This window comes from Dreissena polymorpha, chromosome 7 (assembly GCF_020536995.1).
Source record: "Dreissena polymorpha isolate Duluth1 chromosome 7, UMN_Dpol_1.0, whole genome shotgun sequence".
Lineage (NCBI taxonomy): Eukaryota > Metazoa > Mollusca > Bivalvia > Myida > Dreissenidae > Dreissena > Dreissena polymorpha.
In genome coordinates, this window is record NC_068361.1 from 94,176,022 (window position 1) to 94,199,332 (window position 23,311).

The following is a 23,311-nucleotide window of genomic DNA, read 5'->3' on the forward strand; positions in this document are numbered from 1 at the left end:
GATAGATCTTTATTTTGGGATGGGTACATTGCAAGATCCATATCTCACTTTTCCCAGTTGTTTTGGATTCAGTGTCTCTTGTAATTTTCGCCTGCAGAGCTCTTTAATTAAATTTAAGTATGTAATTTAAGTATACAGAGTTTATAAAAAAAACTGTATTCAAATTAAATTTCATATAAAATAAGACAACTTTTAGAGGAAGTGCTAAGTTCAAAAAGCATAACTAATATATATATATATATATATATATATATATATATATATATATATATATATATATATATATATATATATATATATATATATTTATTTATTTATGGAGTTTTTGCCCTTTGCAAATTTTCCAGGGCAAATGATAACTCTTTTAATGTATAAATCATTTTAATTAATCATCATATATTAATGTGGAAATTTAGAAACAAATACAAGAAGCATGCCTCCTTCCAGAGTAATAAAGTGTGTGTTTTTTTTGTTATTTCTTTATTTAATATAATTGCTTTTTGATAACTCATTTGCCCTTCTGTTTGATTACTGATTTGCTCATCTATTTAATTGCTGATTTGCTCATCTGTTTGATTACTAATTTGCTTCTTATATATAGTTAACGGTGTTTGCGCTGCTATTATTGTATACAAAATAGCAATGTACGATCCACGAATAGTCCAGTATAATGAAGATTAATAAAATTGTTATAATACAGCCATGTTTTACAGAATAACTGTTTTATAGTACATACGTGAATAAAAGATCAACATTCGCTAATGTCACTTCATGATACTATATGTATACCGTGATGCAAATGTGCATTTAAAATAATACCAACATTCGTAAATGTCTATATGACTATGACGTTATGTCAACTTATTCAAACTGCGATGTTCTATTGCAGTTCCTCGGTAAAATTGGATTAATAGTGGAAGTGATGAACGAGATGACCCTTAGGATCAGTATCAACGGTGAAGCTTGGAAGTTCATGACCAAAGCTGTTACGTTGGTGACGGGAGGTAAGTAAGAACATATCGACAAACTAATCACACCCATATTTTTATATAAATATAATTTTCAGAGAAGAACAGACATTTTATTTAGACTTATACGTTAGTTCATCGTCTTTATACATACACTACATACGTACATACGTAAGTATGTCAAGTTTTCAATACAAGTTCAATATCAAATCAAATGAAAAATGGAAAACAAAATCATATAGTTCACTTTCAAAACGTATAGTATTTAAAGGACACAACAATTGTGTTAGTGATATCGGTTATATGGTAATATTAGTCAATACATATCGAATAACAAATGCCTTTTTTTTATATATTTACATAACTTGACAAGTTCGTTTTTTTTTGACAGAACGAGTTTTGGGTAGCATTACAGATGATGTCTTTCACAAGTCAAAATGTCGAGTGCGTGTGTTTAAAATGTCAAGAATATAATTAATTTGACATTTTCGCTCGATAACTTTTAAACGTATGTTTTGAATGTCATAAACATTCAGATAAATACACATATCCCCACGCATTGCATGAAACATTATCGACTGTCAATCCTTAAACGTTTTGTATAAATGTACGCTTACCTTTCTATAAGTTAACGCTACAAATTGTCGTCTACTTAATTTATGTTCACAGAAAAACGATAATAGTATGCATATTTTCTGAATATGGGCACACTTACTGATTATATTGTACGTACAAATAAGTGTTGAATACTCTTGTAGTATTAACATTAACAAAAAATTTTAAATAAGCGGTAAAATAAAATTGTACGCATATCTTTATCACAACTCTAGAAATTAACATTCAAACTGATAACTGTGTTCAATTATAATTTATTATAATTTGTATCTAGTGGGCGTGTATATCATCGAGTAACAAGTTTTGAAAGTGTACGAGACACAAACAGCTATGACATTGCTTGGATATGGGCTCAATTTGATAATATTCATGTTGAACTCACGTTTGGCTGGCGGTAGTTAAAAGTTGTTTAAAGGTAAAAAAGTAGTACATTGTCTATTTGTTATAAATAAGCGGACCAGTACTTATAATAAAGTTGATGGAATTAACATATACTTTTCTTACCGACTTGGGTGCGTTAAACAATAAGTTAATCATTATTTAAAAAAGCGCGCGGTATTGTTGAGCTTATACACGCGAATCGAAAAGCGTAACCAAGAGTTTTAATAAATACTGTTTTTGTATATAAACTTGCTATAAACATTAACGTGTATTTAAATCGTGTTGCATTTTATTACGAACTTGTGATATAATGTCTCATTTCTATCAAACTAATCGGCACATGCTTCATAATGTCTCAGAATGGTTACCATCTGATCAGAAAGTAATAATCAAAATACTTCGCGTAATACTCCAAATGGTGTTCATATTTATTTGCCTTTTTGCGTAGTATGAAGACGATATTTGCAAAAAACATAATGTACACAATCATCTCGGTTCTCTGGTATTTTATTTAGAACATAGCATCTCAATAATAATTTCAAAGCAATTTGTCTGTTTTTGTATTCGATTCATGTTTATCCTAAGTTTGGCTCTTGGTTCTTGTGTCCATTTTGCGAATGCGACTTTGAGTGCTATACATATTCATTATTTGTTAAAATCAATACAATTTTCATAAAAACATTAAACCAAAAAAACAAATCATGGAAACAAATTCAAATTAGTATAGTGCATGTACATTTTGTTCGCAGCATTGGCCATTCAATATTCTAACTTCATTTTGGGTTAAAATACTTATACTTACGTTTGACAATCTTCCTTTTATCTCTTAAAACATGCAATTAATTCACATATCAGGACTTGCAATCGAAATTTTAAAGGTTATAAAGAACGATTCAACGCATGTAATAGATTCAAAGAGAAATATATATAAAACAAGGTATTTGGCGTATGAAATAATTATCATACAAACCATCGTTTCACAAATGGACTTGATAAGAATAACACGCCTTATCAAAACGCGTCTGAGATACCATTGTACAAGGGAGATTGTTTAAAAATACTTTACTAATTCTTATATGTGCTTATGACTTTATATAACCATCTTTTGGTTAATTTCAATTAATATACTTATTAAATTAGCTTTTGCAATGATTATCGCCTCGTGTCAAAGACTAATAGAATATAGACTGAATCTCATACGAGCGTGTAACATTCTCCCCAATACAAATTCATATGAAATGGTGACATTATTGCTATCAGCGGCAAACACCCTCTATGATGTGACAACCAGGAGTATATGTAACTTCATTCATATGTGCGTAACGTAAAATTATTCCAGCTCGACATTCAGTTCGGCATTCGCAAATAGTGTTGTATGCTTATTTTCGAATTTCGAGCTGGCTCGGCATTCCAGCTCGACATTCAGTTCGGCATTCGCATATAGTGTTGTATGCTTTTTTTCGAATGTCGAGCTGGCTCGGCATTCCAGCTCGACATTCAGTTCGGCATTCGCATATAGTGTTCTATGCTTATTTTTGAATGTCGAGCTGGCTCTGCATTCCAGCTCGACATTCAGTTCGACATTCGAAGAAAGTGTTGAGCAATACTTTTTGAATGTCGAGCTGGCTCGGCATTCCAGCTCGACATTCAGGTCGACATTCGGATATAGTGTTGTACAATAATTTCTAAATGACGAGCTGGCTCGGCATTACAGCTCGACATTCAGTTCGACATTCGGATATACTGATGTACATTTTTTTTGAATGTCGAGCTGGCTCGGCATTCCAGCTCGACATTCAGTTCGGCATTCGCAAAAAGTGTGGTATGCTTATTTTTGAATGTCGAGCTGGCTCGGCATTCCAGCTCGACATTCAGTTCAACATTCGTAGAAAGTGTTGTACAAAAAATTTTTTATGACGAGCTGGCTCGGCATTCCAACTCGACATTCAGCTCGACATTCGGATATAAAGTTGAACAAAAATTTTTGAATGACGAGCTGGCTCGGCATTCCAGCTCGACATTCAGTTCGGCATTCGCAAATAGTGTTGTATGCTTATTTTCGAATGTCGAGCTGGCTCGGCATTCCAGTTCTACATTCAGTTCGGCATTCGCATGTAGTGTTGTATGCTTATTTTCGAATGTCGAGCTGGCTCGGCATTCCAGCTCGACATTCAGTTCGGCATTCGCATATAGTGTTGTATGCTTATTTTTGAATGTCGAGCTGGCTCGGCATTCCAGCTCGACATTCAGTTCGACATTCGGAGAAAGTGTTGAGCAATACTTTTTGAATGTCGAGCTGGCTCGGCATTCCAGCTCGACATTCAGGTCGACATTCGGATATAGTGTTGTACAATAATTTCTAAATGACGAGCTGGCTCGGCATTCCAGCTCGACATTCAGTTCGGCATTCGCATACAGTGTTGTATGCTTATTTTCGAATGTCGAGCTGGCTCGGCATTCCAGCTCGACATTCAGTTCGACATTCGGATATAAAGTTGTACAATAATTTTTGAATGACGAGCTGGCTCGGCATTCCAGCTCGACATTTAGTTCGACATTCAGATATAGTGTGGTACAATAATTTGTGAATGACGAGCTGGCTCGGCATTCCAGCTCGACATTCAGTTCGACATTCGGATATAGTGTTGTACAATAATTTTTGAATGACGAGCTGGCTCGGCATTACAGCTCGACATTCAGCTCGACATTCGGAGATAGTGTTGTACAATGTTTTTTGAATGTCGAGCTGGCTCGGCATTCCAGCTCGACATTCGCATATAGTGTTGTATGCTTATTTTTGAGTGTCGAGCTGGCTCGGCATTCCAGCTCGACATTCATTTCGACATTCGGATATAGTGTTGTACAATAATTTTTGAATGACGAGCTGGCTCGGCATTCCAGCTCGACATTCAGTTCGACAATCGGAGAAAGTGTTGTACAATTCTTTTTCAATGACGAGCTGGCTCGGCATTCCAGCTCGACATTCAGTTCGGCATTCGCAAATAGTGTTGTATGCTTATTTTTGAATGTCGAGCTGGCTCGGTATTCCAGTTCGACATTCAGTTCGACATTCGGATATGGTGTTGTACAATAATTTTTGAATGTCGAGCTGGCTCGGCATTCCAGCTCGACATTCAGTTCTGCATTCGCAAATAGTGTTGCATGCTTATTTTCGAATGTCGAACTGGCTAGGCATTCCAGTTCGACATTCAGTTCGACATTCGGATATAGTGTGGTACAATAATTGTTGAATATCGAGCTGGCTCGGCATTCCAGCTCGACATTCAGTTCGACATTCGGAGAAAGTGTTGTACAATTTTTTTTGAATGTCGAGCTGGCTCGGCATTGCAGCTCGATATTCAGTTCGACATTCGGATATACTGTTGTACATTTTTTTTTAATGTCGAGCTGGCTCGGCATTCCAGCTCGACATTCAGTTCGACATTCGGATATAGTGTTGTACAATAATTTTTAAATGGCGAGCTGACCGATGGACGACCAACAGAAGACCGATGGACGACCGACGGACTGGAAAAGATAACCGATGGACGACCGACAGAAAATAAGGGACAGCCGATGGACAACCGATTGGCGACCGATGGACGACCGATGGACGACCGTTGGACGGGAGAGGGATAACCGATGGACAACCGACAGAAAGATAAGGGACGACCGATGGACGACCAACGGACGGACAAGGGCAGACAATGGACGACCGATTGACGGCCAACAGTTGGAGGAGGGACGACCGATGGACGACCGATGGGCGACCGATGGACGACCCATTGATGACAGATGGACGACCGATGGACGACCGACGGCCGACCGATGGCCGACCGATGGCCGACCGATGGTCGTCCGATGGTCGGCCCTGGTCGAACTGTTGGCCGTCAATCGGTCGTCCATTGTCTGCCCTTGTCCGTCCGTCAGTCGTCCATCTTTCGTCCCTTATCTTTCTGTCGGTTGTCCATCGGTTATTCCTCTCCCGTCCATCAATCGTCCATCGGTCGCCCATCGGTCGTCCATCGGTTGTCCATCCGATGTAGTTGCTACTGTTGACATCGATATATGAGATATATGACATGACGTAACATGCCTCACCATTAACCTGTTATATATTTCTTTGTCGTGTGTTACACGTGGAATGATGGTCATATTGCCTCTTTTCCTGCATAAAGCATCTATGATATTTATATATTTTTTTCCGTTCAATATATTGTATTGTCCTCGTCAATAGGTGTGTGGGGGTCGAATGCATCCCCCTCCACACCGTACATCATCAGTATATATATAATATATCATATTTCAGGGTGTACAATATTGGATTGTGAACAAGTGCTAATAACTGCATAATAAAAAATACAATCATACTTGCATAAATAGCAATGCATGTATACAAATTAAAATAATGAATATACGGCTCAATTAAACAAGTCACAATGCACAATTTACAGTAATGCAAAGTAGACCAGTGCTCAGAGTTTCATAACGATCTGCTTAACCATGTCGAGATTTTTTTAATCTGCAATCGTATTTAGAGCAGGTGTTTCATCGAACAAACTATATTTCTTTAAATTATTTAGTAATAACATTAGCAATACCTATATTGCAAGTGGTTTGGATAGAAATGATATTTGTTACACTGAATCTTCAGGCATACAATTCAAACCCCTCGTGGTTTTAATAAAATCACATATAAACTGTATACCATTTTCAGACTATGTTTCGAAGAAAACACTTTAATTATCGATCGTTATATCTGGATATAAAAAACTGGGGTTTGTAATATGTTCTTTATCTTTATATTAAATGATTCAGCTTTGCGGAAATCAACAAACGATTTAAAAGTGTCCTTCCAAAAAGCATTGTCTGTTTTATTTATTAGGTTTTCCGGGTAGTGAACACCACAATTGAAAAGTTTTTGGGTCTCTATTGTCACCTTTACAATATTTCTCCATTTACCATTTCCCTTGATAAACCTTCGTATACATGGACATTTGAGAGCAATTATAAAAGAAAAGATGTCGATAATGTTAAGGCCCCATTCAGAATATTCTTTAATACACATTTAACTAACAAAACGAAAATGAAACTATCGTTTTGCAAGTAATTCAAAGGAAAAGGTACATTATTACCACCGCTTCAAAAAACGGAAATGGTATAAAAATGATCTCCAACCATCGGCCCGTCCTTCTGACGCTGTATGTTCTTTTGTTTTCATAAGGCTGAACATGAAGATGTGTCTTCCGTTTCCGGGTACAATCCTCCCATGCTGATATCTCAATATTGATCATTTTCATCTGATGTTAACGAATTTAGAATCATTTTATTCCGAGAAAAACATTAGATTTGAATTGCGTGATATTGTTGTATGACTTTCCAGGAAAATGTCGCCGAATTTGCATACGCACAAACAACGCATATATTTTTAGAAAGTTCATTCACCATTTCCAATACGGAAACAGGCAATTCCATTCGTTTAAATATAAAACACAAAGACTAAATTATCTGTAATTTTTACAATCTTAATACAGCCATAGACTCCGTTACGCTTGCGTTTGAATCAAGTGGCGGTTTCATTTTCATGGAACGCTATTCCATTTACGTTCCCGCTAAACTATGCCGTCATTTCGAATGAAAAACAGCGCCGTTGAGATTTGCGCCATATATAACGACGTTTATATTTTACTTAATTTAAAACCCAGTGTAATCATCGGAGATCGAACAAACAGGTCACCTGTATTATTCAAGCCAAAGGCAGTACACGCGAAATGTAAGAAGTTGTAATTTTATTGCTGCATTAAATCACAATTTTGTTTGAAGAAAAAATGCGTTTCAAAAGACAACCTACACGCCGGGTATGCGGATACTTTGATAGCGGATGGCACTCTGATAACAGTGGACAATAAAAGCCACGCGCGCGAGGCAAGTCAGTCTTTATGACCATATATTTGCCAGTTTTTGAGTCACCCAACCGCCGGATATACGCATAGTACACGAACTTAAACCATTTTAAACTACGTTCTTTGCAGCGAAATGGTTGATATAGCGCAATGTACTATTAATAAAAGCCTTATATTGATAACACAGTATTGCTTTCAAGATATACAATAACATGAATTTAAGGGAAATAATCAAATGAATACCAATGAATACCACTTGTCTTGTATTGTGAGACAAAACTACCGATATAGTATAATGTCCATGAGAAGAGAAATCGTTTAATTATCTAGCCACACATGTGTGACGTACGCAAGTCAGAGCAGGTTACCGATATGTGCCAGTTTGCTTAAATTAAAACTGTGTGACTTTAATTTTCTATCGGACAGTATCGTGGTTTAATGTTGCATTTGCAGAACGCAATTGGATTTGTAAAGACCCGCGTCATGCGAAAATGGGCCGTTTGCAATATGCTGCCAGCGTAGCTTCATCCCAGCCTATGCATTCGCGCAGTCTTGTCAGGATATGCATAATGAAAGGCTACCTTGGGTGCTCTAATAGCGGAAAGCGTAGACCTAGACCTTGACCAGACTGCGCAAGTTCACAGGCTGGGCTTGAGCTACGCTGGCCGCATATGCCAACGCTGGCCGCATATGCCATAAGGCCAATTTTCGCATTGAATGGGTGGAATAGTGTTATTTGAATGTGTGGAAAGAAAACTGCGTCTTAATAAAAAATCAACATACGATAATTATGTTTCGATGACGAAGAAAAACGTTCATTATAAACCATGTGACGACACATATGACGTGGTCTCACGTAGTAAAATTTGTATCTATGAACACTATTATGTGGTTTAATGTAAGTCTACTTCCTAACAAACATTTCACGCGGTGGGTATGCGACTATAAAGTGAAAAAAAACACAACAATAATGAAGCCTTCATTTTTTATCTTATAACTTTGAAACGTCAAATTTCTTCCTTTATTTTAAAGCCAGGATATATGCCGAATATCTGTTTAAAGATGTTTTTTTGTTAATTTTGTGGCTTCGCATTAGTATCGTCTTGATGAGGCGGGTCTAATGAGCACCAACAAGAAAAAAGGTGTATTTCCTCTTCACGACCACTTCACCCCCGTTACCTAGAGCCTTGCTATAAATTAAATGAAACACGATCATGTTGATCCTCATGATCCGTTGTATTTTTTCATTTCTCTGAATCTCAAGATACCACTAACAACACGTTCCTTATTTAGACAATTATTTCCGGTCGTCACTTGAAATATATTTTTTTCAGAAATAAGCATTTAAATCTTATTTAATAATTGCAATTATAATATTAATAGTTTAAGTTAATTGTAATGTGATTTTTGAAAACGAATATCGCAATTGGTTATTTTTCACATGTGTTTGTAATTAAATTATGCATTGATTTCCAATGTGTCGAGATTGACTATGCAAATTGATTCGTACTTCAAAATGTTTGGTTAGAATACCCATAAATGCGTTTTAGGTAACGATGAAACTCGGTTATCAGAGCCCAATTTGTTGAAAGTCCCCGTTATCCGTAGTGCCCTGTATCGAGAATCAAAGTGTCTGCAACTTCATCAATACCACCCATTGAAAACATGTTCTTTCTTCGTTTATGTTTTATTGAATACTATCAAAATTTCAGTGTTTTAAGCAGAGTGATTACTCCACATGCTGGAACAGTTAACAATTTCTTGCAATATTTCTTAGTACTTAAATTTTGTTAAAATGTTAACTGTCCATACAGTTCATGCTGTTTTCAGACGGAATTTTCTATTTTTGGGGCAAAAATCTACCATTCTTCCGTGTTTTTTTATATTTCCCAATACAAAAGGATACACCATTTATCAACTCGACCATGTGCCTTGTTTAAAGATTAACCTTAAGAATATAACCTTAAAAAAACTGAGGACCCTCGCGCGAGACGTTTGTTTTTCTCTGTTATCGAAGTGCCATCGGTTATCGAAGTATCCGCATTACCAGCGTTACCTTTGAACTTCATAAATCTAAGCAGTGTGTTTAATATGTTAAGTGGCAACTCACTACAACGAACATTTCTCAATTCGGAAGAAATGGTTTATATTTCAACAGTTTTGTTTTGTCCGAAGAGCACTCTATGAAATGCATCGAGGATGTTATTTATACTGAAATAAAGAACATCGAAAGGTCAACGTTTTCATAGACAGCCACCCATAAAATAAATGTCGTACTTTTTGCGATCTTAAACAACTTACTGGCTAAGTGTGTTCTTTCTGTTCATGCCCTGTACTAAATCGCGGATGTGTCTAGGGTATTAAATCAATAGTTCAATTACATACTGCTTTTTGCATGTGACGATCAATAAACACAGTTGTCAGTTGGTTTTTTAATCGTTAATATTTAAAATTCGTTATGTAATTATGAAAAAACAACACGCTGAATCGCTGGTACAATGCAAATCTAAATAAAATATTATATATATTTGTGTTATTTTGAATTTGCTTCGTTGAACATGTCCGCTTAGATATATGTTTTGACACGTGAAGAGTTGAATCAACTTAAGCGTCAATGTAAGAGCCCACTGGTGTTTTATTTGTGATTATAGTTTTGATAGTTTATTTCAACATACATAAGGCTAAAAGGCCATGAGTACACATATATACAATATATTCGCAGATTGTCAATGACATACATACTTTTTAACAAAACCTAGGTCAAAATATTAATACAACAAATTTGTATACACTTTATCGTTATATATATATTTTATATAAAGTAGATAAATAAATGACAAACATGGAGAGAAACTATTGATAATATAAGTCAGCTCTCAATTTAAAAGCTTTAAAAACAAAAAACGATAGATTTCTTACCCTTTTTCTATTGTCAGTCTGTAGATGTCAATAAACTTGATCACGTTTATGTTCTTCCAATAATATTTATGTATATTCTTCTTATTTAAATCAATATACATTATATATATGTGACCTGGGAATGCAATATCATATCAAATATGTATTTTTTCAGAGTTTTTCATTGGCGTGTTGAAGAAACACTTAGAGACGTACGAGCCTTCAGATAGGAATGACAAGCTTGTGCAGGCTGTAATGAAGAACGAAGTCGAAAATGTCTACGCGATCATCCACCAGGCTTACAAGGATTTCAGCGTAAGGCTCATCTCAACATTTACGCAGACATTCGTGTCAATGTCAACGCTCAATTTGTTTTAATATATAATTACCAGAGATCGCCGCACCATCGTTCTACTTTCAATTAAAAAAATAACGAGGTCCAGAGTCTGAATATTATCACCTAGGGAATGTAAGGGACGTTTGTCACGCTACTAGTATTTAGTACTTCAAACTACACACCGAACTTTAAATGCATTAGTGTTGCGCTTGTCCCATTGAATTGATTTTGATTTTGAAATCTCTGCACTGTTAAGATTCTCTACTTGCAAGGTTTCATGTAAATGGCATATTAACGTTCACTACGGTATTACATTTACAAAACAATGTATCAGTTTAATGTATTTACTGGTTGAAAGACACGTATTCTCATTTTTGCGTTATACAAAGTTATACAAAGTTGTCCCGGGGTCACTGAAAGCGGGCGGTGGAAAATCAAAAGATGTAGTTACCTCGTTCTGAAGGAAATGTACATGAAATACCGCGTTACCCCATGCACACTTTCAATACGGGTGTTATGAAATGGTCATTCAAGTTTAGTGTTTTTAGTAACGTGAGTGCGTATCCCACGAGCGGAGTTAATCGAAATAAGTGACATCGAATATATTTGTGTCTTATTATTTTATCAATTTAACATTTTTATTCGATACACATTTATCTGATTGAAAATGGAATGTAAATGTTTTTTATTTAATCTATTTTGGAGAAAATGCCGTTGGTGTCCTCCTTATAGGTCATAATATCGATAGGGTTTGTGTGTTCGCTTGTATAACTGTGTCGATTTTGATAGTAAACATGTAGGTAATTTTGCATGTGTAAGACATAGCTACCTACAGTTGAGACTCAATAGTATATACATAATAACTTATGACCTTTGCCCACTTGACACGGTATATAAGATACACATTTTTAAAAGCTTTAAAATAATTTATTTTACTTTTATTGATGATACACAAAATCAACTTTAGGTATGTGTGTGTTCTAAAAATATAATGTTGAATATGGAATGTATTAGTATATATGTGTACCATTATTGTAACATGTTTGATAGAGGGTTTGTGAACGCATCTATGAATACAAACTGCCCAAGGCAATCGCTGATTCACAAGACAATGCGAATACAGAACGTTATTTGGATCCACATCACGACCTTTTCGTCTTAGTGGAAAAGTCTACGTTTATGAAACTCGGTGGAGAAATTGAGTTTCGATCTAATCTGGAAAAACGAATTTCGTCCGAAATGATCGGATCTAGGATGCAAGGTAGGAAGCTATTCTATATCTTCGGTTATGTTTAAAATGTTAACATAATTATGTTTGAACATCTTTAGTAAGGTAACGGGGTTATAATTACACGTTTCAGACAATTTATAACCGTTTCCAAGCAACCGATAATCTTTTTGTATATGATATTTTGAACACTTTACATGTTATAAGAGTGATCATTATTTTGAAATAATTATATTAAGAACATACAGGTTGAAACATTTTATACATCAGTGGCATTGTCATTTACACACATCGGTGTAAGTCCCTTTTCTTAAAGGGACTGTCAACCACGAATGACAAAACAAGAAAAGTTCTTAAAGTCACTATCACGCTCACCAATACATACGGCTACTGTATTATGCTATATAAAAACATTCGACAACAAGTAGTACCATACGGTGGTTAATTACAATAGGAAGACCCTAAAAACAAGTAACATTGATGTAAAAACGTTATATTACAAGCATTCGACAAGTTTTAAGCATCTAAATATCTAAATATCGTTCCACGATGTAATCTACTTTCGCTTTCGAGTCAGGATCGGATTCATTCGGGTTGCGTTCATTTGCATAATTTAAACAAGCCATTTTCGCATTCGCTAAGTTCCAGTTACCCAGAATTCATTTCGATTTCATAGAATGATTATTCATGAGAGCTGCGTCATGCTTCCGACGCTAACCGTATCCAGTCTCGTGTTCGCCCGTAAATGTTCGAATATTTCACGGAAGATATACATGGAATTATTTGTGGCCACAAAAAAATAAAAACGAGCATTTTGTATCTCGTTAAATCAATTCTACCAAACAACATCTAACGTAGAAATTTTGCGTTTTGCTAAAAGGAACATTGATTTTTTATGGGTTAGCTTTATTTAACGAAATATTCGATATTTTTGAGCGTGATTGTTACTTTAAATACCGTATTTTTTACAATTATTAGTTTATATTGATTAAAATATCACGACTGGTATATTACATCACTCGAAAAAAGTTCATATTTACAGTATATTCGGTGATAACATTTCGCGATGTGAAATCGGAAGTACATCGCGAAAAAATGTGACATAACGATATACACACTATAAATAACGCAAGTAGATTGATCATTTTATATATAAAATATATACAATTCACTACGCATGCACAATTTGCATTTCTGGGTTATCCACGTGACGATGATGATTAATCTACTTGCGTTATATATAGTTAACTGGTAGTTACCTGGTAGACATACCCAGTAAAAATAAAAAAATAAAAACATAAAGTAAAAATAAAAATAAAAACTTTTTTCGAGTAATGTAATATACCAGTCGTGATATTTTAATCAATATAAACTAATAATTGTAAAAAATACGGTATTTTAGAACGTTTCGTTTTTCGTCATTCGTGGTTAACAGTCCCTTAACATTTGGAAACGCATAACTTCCCTCTTGTTGTTGGCCTGTTCGCAAGGGCAATTACAATATGATCCTTCATTTTGGTTCCCAATCGATGGAAATACATCAAGTCATTCGTATTAAGCAACACTGATTGATGCCTATATATAACAAAAAGGATTAGTTGTATGCAACATAGGATTGTCCTCTACATATTTGAATCATGCCCACCGAAATTTATAATTTATGTCTCTATGCGCTGATCTACAAACTTCCTTCCTATTAAATGTGGGAATATGGAAATAAACCTTTAAAGGTAAACTTACTATCTTTTATACTGGGTACGTACGCTCAAACAGGATATGGACCTTCCGGTAGGAAAATATGTCAATTAGCTAATCGTGAATTTTCAAGTTTAAACATATTATAACCTGTCGTATCTACAACTAAAAAACTTCTTCAACACACTTCAGTTTAAACACGACTTATCCTTTACATCAGTCAGTTGTTACATAAATTTGGTAACATAATACAATCTATATCAACAATTATTATTTCGATTTTATTTTAATTCTTAAAGAGGGTAGCTAAGACGCAGAATAATGAGTTAGCGGCCGTTTAATAATGTAAGGATTTGATATATAACAAATCTAGGTGAACATGAAACTTATAAATACGTCATTAAAGCTCACTGGGCCAGCGCCTTAAATCTCCAGACGAATAATGCACATCGAGCTCGTTTGTTATATCCATAACACTCAAAGAAATGTCACAAATAAAACAGTGAATCAGTCGATTTCCTAGCAAATTTATCCATTCAAACCTAAAGCAATACTACATAAGAAGACCACTTTAAAACAAGCCGGTGCATTCAATCAAAACGCTGACAAATAGAAATAATGTTGTCGAGACAGAACCATTAAAGAAGTAAACACATCGCACGGTTTGCTTGCCATGTTAGAACTTCAATTTTACGCGGTGTAACTGTCGTTTTCTTTAATATATAGTAAACATACACGCGCATTTGAGATGTTTGTATTGGTTTTAGATGGTAATTATCATTGCTGAAGAAAAATATCATTTCAGCAAACATTCGCGAATGATTTTTTCTTAATTAAGTTTGACCCGCCGATATGCTTACTGCGCTTTCTGTGTTTGAATGGAATTTCCATATAGTTTGTAGACTGAGAATAAAGCGACATTTGTTTTGTTGTTGCATTTTTTGTTTTTATGGCTCAGAGTAAGGTTAAATATGACCACTACAATCACACATTTTATAGTAATTTCATAGGTGTTTCATCATCAACTCTCTGTAATAATTTATTAAATGCAAATATGTAATTATAGGTGATTTGCTTGACGGATGGTATGTTTAGGTTTGAGATAAGTACATTTAAAATACATACCTGATTATGCAGACAGTATTATGAATTTTAGAATGTAGGAACAGTGGCGGTTTTTGTAAATTGTGATCTTATCAATGTGTAACAGGGTTCGGTATAAAGAGAACTTATACTGCCTTGCTATATGAGCTAGCTTATATAGCGACTCGGTAGAGTGTCTGCCTGATTTGGAACCGGGAGGTCCCGGGTCCAATGCCCATGGTGGTCAAAGATTTTTCTGGCTGGGTTACATTTGCGCCCGACGTAAACAAATACCCCATTGTGTCAGACGTCCCAAAGAGGTCGTGGCATAAGGGAATTCGTGGACGAATTTCACAATAGGAAAGGTTGTGTGTAGCAGGGTTCGGTATAAGGAGAACTTAAACTGCCTTGATATATGAGTTAGCTTTTATAGAGACGCTGTAGAGTGTCTGCTTGATTTAAAACCGGGAGAAATGTAAAATAAAAGCTGATGCATCCAATAGAAATGATTGATTGATCAAAATAAGGATATTTATTCACGCAGAGCATACGGTCATAGGTTGAAGGAATGAGACCCGAATGAGTACCTTTGTTTGCAGACACTAAAATAATGAAAACAACCTCGCCTAATGGCGACCACTGTTTTCCACGAACCTGAATCATTTTTGAATAAAGCAGCGATATTACAACATGCGATATAAAACAAATTTTCTAAGCACGTTTTACAATTATAAAAAGTGCGACTTCTTGAGTGTCTAAAGCTTTCACTTTAGCCAATACGACTATTTTCAACATTATGTATACGACTTATTCCTTACATTATCGATCACAATATATTAACCTGATATTGAAACGAGAATCCTTTTATTTAAACCTACTCGGACTAACGCGTCATTTATAAGCTCGTATGATGATCAGCTCAATGCACGACAGTTCAAGCGTTCGGTTAAGCTCGCGCTTTTCCGATAAACATGTACAACCATAACAGATAAGTAATTAGCTCCCTCCATAGGATTCAATAGTATAAGATAAACACAAATACTTAAATGTACAAATGTTCAAATACATCTTACATGTAAGCGTACATTATTTATTATTATCGGAGATCGGGAATCGAACAGTTCGGATGATCGTGTCTATATTTAATCGCTTCGTCAGGCCAGGGTTGATCAGTGATACTCAATTCTTTTGCCATTCTCCCCTTTCCTCGCATTCAATTAGGACAGTTAGTCGATAACTGACATACGTATTTGCATTTTATACTTGTTAACACTTTTGGTCGTGAAAGGTTGTCCATGAAAAGTAAAAGCAGGTAAATCAAACGCAGGAATATTACTGAAATACTTTTAAAACGGCTAAAATTCATAAAATAAACTGCAAACATTCGGAATGGACGTTGCGCTTACGAATACAACACGCATGGGTATTTTTGTGTATTATAATTGTTTACTTGTTGTTGTTTTTTTTAATTATTTGGATCAAAAAATATTTGAATACATTCAAGTTTCTCTGTTTCAAATGATCCGGCAAATATTTGTTAGTAACCCGGGTATGTATTTTGTCCATTCGTCTGTCTGTTCAAACGTCAATACACATGATTCTGTTTTTCATTTATAACAACCGTTTAAGCTATTTTCACGAAAAATTGGTAAAATTTGATTTAAGAAAGGCAGATATTAACACAAACTTATATTGTGTTGTTTATTCAAACAGGCTTATTAACACAACATGTGTTTCGTTTACGAATACTGTTTGTAACGTAAGTCTGTCTCGACAATTTAGGAAATTTTAATATTACAAGACGTTAAAAATACTGTGGGAAGTTCAAAACCTAAAAAAAAACAGTTGCATCGCTTAAGATCTTGCTTCTGCTTCGAATCCAGATGAAGGCCATTACTTTGAGTAACAATCTCAGAGTTTCAGATAAGATGCGTTTCTGCGTAAAATTCATTCAAAATACGCATATATTAAAAAATAATGAGTCACAAAAATCATGGTGAAATCAACATTGAGAAACGAGAGCTATTAATAAGCTTACCACGATTAACATTATTCAAAGTAAATATCTTGTTATGCATAAGATACCTTTGTTTTCAAACCAAGCAATAGCATCCATTAAAACACAAGTATTGATTATTAAACCTGTAAAAACTGAAAACTGTGAAAGATTGACGTCATCAATCTAGTTTTTGACATATTCAAACCATAAACATTTGTGTAGGTCTCATAAAAAAATCGACGTAATTGATTGAGCTATGGCAGAGTCGTAAGACTATATATCATTCTAAACACGTGGTCGGTAAAATGCACCAAACAAAACACATACCTATAAGTCTATGAGCTAGAGCGAAACTTTATTGGTATTGAGAAAATCAGACAGATGCCTTATTGCATTACATGAATCAAAGATATATCAGTGACAAAAATGCATGTATTAAAATGGATACTGCGTTATTACATATTATGATGAATATTTACCTTTGTAGCAAGGTTTAATGTCGCATCGATGCAAACAATTGTACATGGCGTTAATTGTCGAAAGGCTGACGATATATGTCGTAAAAAATCTCCTGATGCTAAGGGTTGCAATTACAAATGTCGAAATGAATAGCGCTGCCTCTACATGTCGCAACATCAATGCAACATGTCATCTTTTGATGCACTCTTAATTCTCGATAACTGTGAAATAATTAAGATTCAGGGAAAATAATGCTCTTTAATTATGTTTGTTATTATGGCGATTTCTCAAACTTGGTTTTAGGGCGCGATAAAAAAATACGGATTAGCGGGTCTGAGAAAACCCGGTAATCCAAATCAATGTTTTGGCCAACGATATTGGAGACAGTCAGCACGAAACAAAAAGTTAATCCAGATCCATTTTATTTTTATAAAACCTCAAACCAAGAATACTGCTACTGCTTAGATGTAAGTAACACATAGTCAAAACAAGGTCAATGCCGTATGTATTGTAATTAAATGGTACAAAATTACCAAATTTCGTTGCTAATTCATGTATATAAACACAGTGATCTAAGTTATCCACGACATACATATATTTGATAACGTAATATGATGGTTAACTTATCTCGAGCATTATAATTACCCCACGTCATGTTTCTACATAAATGGAAGTTAAAATATGCTGTATACCTAATGTTTTGTCACAAAATATACACAAATAACACAATATTTAAAGTTAAATGGCAGACAAACATCGCTAAAGTAGATTTCAATGCAATACGTTTTATAACGTTATGTTACGGTTTACTAAAATTTAAACATTATATTTACATAACGCTATGTTTCTACATACAATACATTTTAAGGAAATCTAATACTTATAATTTGTCATGGCATTCTTTAAAATACTACAAGCTTTGTGGCTAAAACTATAAGAACATAATAAACTATGTGATAAAGTAATACACGTTATAGTTGGTACAAGGTTATAACACGGTTTAGTCAAAATCAAACATTTAATACATGTCAAAGCTTTTGTTTGTCACCATGCCCATAACAACGGAATGCTTCCTTGGATAGCCCTGTGTTATCATTTGTACGTGTAAACAATAATCATTCTTGTCTTAAAATCTATTAGCTTTTGCGTCTGTGTAAAGGAAAAAGCGCTTGCATAATGAGCGTCAATTACATGGAATACATAAAGTCTCAAATTCTTCTTTTTGGTAATTATGAAACCTACTCATTAAAGGAAAACAATGGATGGTTTAAACGTCCGAGGTCGCCCGTCTACTATATACTTCGTACCAGCCACATGCTGTGGATATTAGCAGAAAGAGCCTCAAATTGGCCCTTGTGGAATGCGTAATGTTATATCGGATTGCTTTTACCTATGCCACTTCCAGACCCAGTTATTCTTATAATTCCTCTAACAGTTAGATGTATCACGGATATATCACTGAAGATATATCAGGGATGAGAAACTTCTGCTCAGGTGGTGTCTTGTTCATATTTTTATCTTGAAAACTCTATTAAGTCGATGCAGTTAGTATCGCGACCAAGGTATTTTCGTCTCAAAACAAAGTTTATAATAAAAGCAAAATCTCCGGCGGTAGTTCTACATGGTGTGTTTTGTGGACATGTTTAAGTTGCCGTTTTAAATTACATCTCCAAATTGTTTCAATCCAGTCTGAAATTGCGTTAAGCCATAGTTACAATACTCCGTTTATATGCGAGTCCGTCTCGTTTGTTTGTTGTTGTTTTGTTGGTTTATGTTTCATGTTCACACTAGTCAACATCTGGGAAGATATCAAAGGACTTCTTAGAATTTGAATCATTGTCATTTCAAACCACTGCCTTCATGACAAACCACGTCATTGCTCTCTGTTTGTTGCCGTCATAAGACAACACCTTATTGCGACAATGTGCATTTACCATCAGATTCAAAGCAAGATGATTATACATCTTAATTATTGTATATGATTAATATATTACACTGTTTTTTATGTAATACATTATACTGCACAATTATGTGTACAATTTCTGAATAGCTCGCAAATGATGTCGACGTCGCACGAATGTCGATGATACCTTACGATATGCATATGTGATCATTATTTTAGCACTTATACAAATGTTTAAGTCCACTCTTTTATGTTACAATTGGAAGAAGACATTTATACCCAATCAAACTCCTACTCAGGAAACTGACCCAGTTAAAAACATAGTAACGCTTTATTATGAACAAAGGTGCACGAAAATAATGATAATAAGCAACCAATCTGATTTTGCACATTGAGATAAAGATCAGATATTATATTTTTCAGATATAACCAAACATGACAAGTCAGTCCAACAAGTCAATGTCGTTAATCTCGTTTTCAACGGTAACCACCACACACTTGGAACTGTTACACATGCAATGAATTTTGGTACAGTATCTGTGGTAGTAAAAGGGTCAAAAGGTGTGGCGGAGAAAATAGCATATGAGGTCGAAAGCACGACTGATATCCAAAAACGGTAAGAAAACTTGAAATATGTATACACAAATATGTGAAGTCGATTGAAAAAAAACTAACCAATAAAGATATGTTTTCTATGTGCACTTGCGGTCTATCGTTATTGGTGTGTTTTATTTTTAATCGACTCGACTCATGTGTCTTTGGTTATTTGTAGACACGACGAGGAATATGAGGATATGATGAAAGCATTTCAAGCAACTCTCCATAAAAAGCCATACCTTTTATGGGTTTGGGATCTGCAAAACATGCCTGACAAATGTGATGAAAGGATTCTTGACATATGTATGAAAGGTTGGTAAAGTCTCGTTGGTCAGGTTTTCTTTAAGACTTACTAAATCGTTTACTTTTCTCTATATACAATATGTATAGGGTGTTTCCATATACACATTAGTATTATTTGCTGTTAAATGGTCAGACTCAATTGATTAGTTGCATTTTATCGGAGTTTATAAATGTGATATTACGGAAAATACATGTTATAATGTAATGTTAATATCCGGATGGTGTGGTAGTCGAGTGGTAACACTCTGGTCTACCAATTCAGAGGTCGTGGGTTCAATCCCTGTCCGGGGCACTGGAAATTTTAGAAATGCTTCAAGTGATTCCCACCCAACTAGATGTACTGGTATGATACCCAGGTAATTCTTGCGTATATCGATGCTATACACTGAGAACGTAAAAGAACCAAGGGATCTATTCGCAAAGAGCTAGGGTATCGCACCCGGATTCCTTGTATCTCAATACTGTCTCTTCTGCTTGCTGTCTCTTCAGCAAAGGACCCCATTGGAAATAAGTGCATGCTCTTTTATGGGTTATCTTTGACTGCAAGGTCAACATAAAAACATAATACTTAGTCTTCAATAAACAGTGTAATGGCTTTAAGTAGCCAGTACACATACAGAAGGTATGATGTACAAATATTAGCAAGATACATATAAGCACGAACCCAAACAGCAATACGTGTATTGCATGTTTATGAGATATTTATGGAAAACATATATTTTGCGAAATGACCTTGTTTGTGTCCTTAATACATGGTTGGTTTATAAACGCGGATAACCTACGACCTATTGTTTGACACCTGGCTTCTATGCACACATGTATATAACTATATGCCAAAAAATAAACCACAAATAAGTTTCATTTTTAATACTATCTGTAGTTAAATATAGTAAACGATCACCCATGGACACATTAAGGACTAGTTTGCGACATACAGTTACATATGTATAGCAAATGACGCATTCCCATCACCAAGCAAATTATATAAACACACACATGGCACATTATGGTCAATTCAAAATTGTGCATGTCTACTAACGCACAAAGACTCGGAGCGGTGGTAATGGAAAATGGATTAACAAAATCAAAAAGGTATAGGTTCACAATAAACGCATATTAGAGCAATAAAGCAGTAATATAAAGATAATTGCCTGATGACGCAACTTATGCCACTACCATATCGTTTTTGATAGTTTGATTATTCAGAACAGCTATATTTTGGTCAATGGTATTGGGCCTAGCTGTCTAAGGTGGGTTTTGAACTAGATATCTTGCGATAATTTTAGACAACGGGAACACTGAATGACAATAGAATTGCACACGATTTCATGTTTTTGCGAAAGGAAACTTACAACAATGTATTTATGAACGAATTTAATGATTGTATGTTATTATCAAAATAATGTATGAATATATTAATTCAACGAAATAAATAGCGACTTTCTTTGGCTTACATACATGAACCTAGGAAGTAATATCAACGCCCCACGGCTGCCTAGTGCTAAAAGTGTTATGCTATATTGAAGAAAAAATTATGATTGAAATATTCGTTGATATTTTTCAAATTAATATGGAACAAAATGCAAAATTGATCAAGTTTATATTGCACTTTTAAACTGTCTGACCAAGCGGTGAATTAATTCAAGCTTGCGAGTAAGACTTTCTTTCTATAAATAGCGCTCGGCGGTATAACAACCAAAGTATTTAATTTATGTATGTTTTAATTTTGCCTGATAATTTATGAATCAATTTACCGTTCTGGGTCTTTATCCGAATGTTACCTTAAGACTATTTGTTTTCGTAACAGTCCTTAGCGGATTAGTTATTTAACTCAAAACGGACTTATCGTAAGAGACCTTATACTCTTTACCGTAAGTTAAAAACATGATCTCGGTCTCATTGCGATACCGTTACCTATGTTTGGTATCAGATCGGATGCATGTGTTTGTAAATTACAACCTTAGCATCAATTAAACATTAATTGTATAATTGGGCGAACTGTATTTTGTTATTATGATAAGTGCATGTATATTTGTATATGATAACTATACTATCCATAACTAATAATATTTTAAATAACACACACTGCAGTTTAATAAAGAAAATTACCTATTAAAATTTCATAACTTCACAGTTATCGTAAAACGTTTTAAAATGCGTTAACGTGAAATACATTTAATACGTCTGTATAGTGGCATTTAAACGTAAAGAAGCAATGTGATTTTCAAATACGATCGTTCGAACTTACAGGTGCACTACTATATGTTGGTGCTTCATTTTTGTATTTGAGTATCGCAGGCCAGAAGCAGGTTAATGTATTTACATTGATATCCGACCGTATCAAGTCCGTGGTGAGATCATGCAGCAAAAGTTTCCACACGGAAGACATTCGTTAAAAGCTTGACTCGTTACGGATTCCGAGAAAAGCTTACGAAGAATCAGATCAGTCGCATTGAAAATCGACGATTTTATATTGCGCGGGCGGTCTCCGTGCACATTTGCTCTTACCTGCCAACAGACGTCCATACAAAAGTATCGCATGATAATCGCGTACCATTTAAACACAGACGACGTGCGGTGCTTAAAATCGCACCAAAATACAGAGTTTACCAACCGGGAAAATGACCCGGCCATACGCGATCTATGACTAAGGTACATTGACTTAACCGCAAAATGCCAAGAACACGTATACCATCACGCAAAAAACGGGAATAATGCGCATAAGAAACACATGGGCATGCCAGAGCCATGTAGGCTGCTCTTGCGAGTTATTTTGCAAAAAAAAAGTACAGGCGCCGCAAGAATTGAACGGAAATATCAGGGTCGCCGATGTAGGGTGAATTTCGCAAGACTTCATAAAGATTTAAAAAAAATTCATGTGTTCAGTACTTAAAATAAGTGACTTAGCATATACAGTAAAACTTCGATAATTTTCAGTGGAA

The 23,311-nt window shown here is 35.0% G+C and overlaps 1 protein-coding gene across 1 annotated transcript; it reads left to right on the plus strand.

Moving 5' to 3' along the window:
- The first annotated feature begins 12,243 nt into the window (after window positions 1-12,243).
- Window positions 12,244-20,722, plus strand: LOC127839012 (uncharacterized). The gene is made up of 3 exons (XM_052367160.1): window positions 12,244-12,363; window positions 19,893-20,085; window positions 20,242-20,722. The coding sequence occupies exons 1-3, from the start codon at window positions 12,282-12,284 to the stop codon at window positions 20,384-20,386; spliced, it is 420 nt and encodes a 139-aa protein (XP_052223120.1). The 5' UTR covers window positions 12,244-12,281; the 3' UTR covers window positions 20,387-20,722.
- The last annotated feature ends 2,589 nt before the right edge of the window (window positions 20,723-23,311 follow it).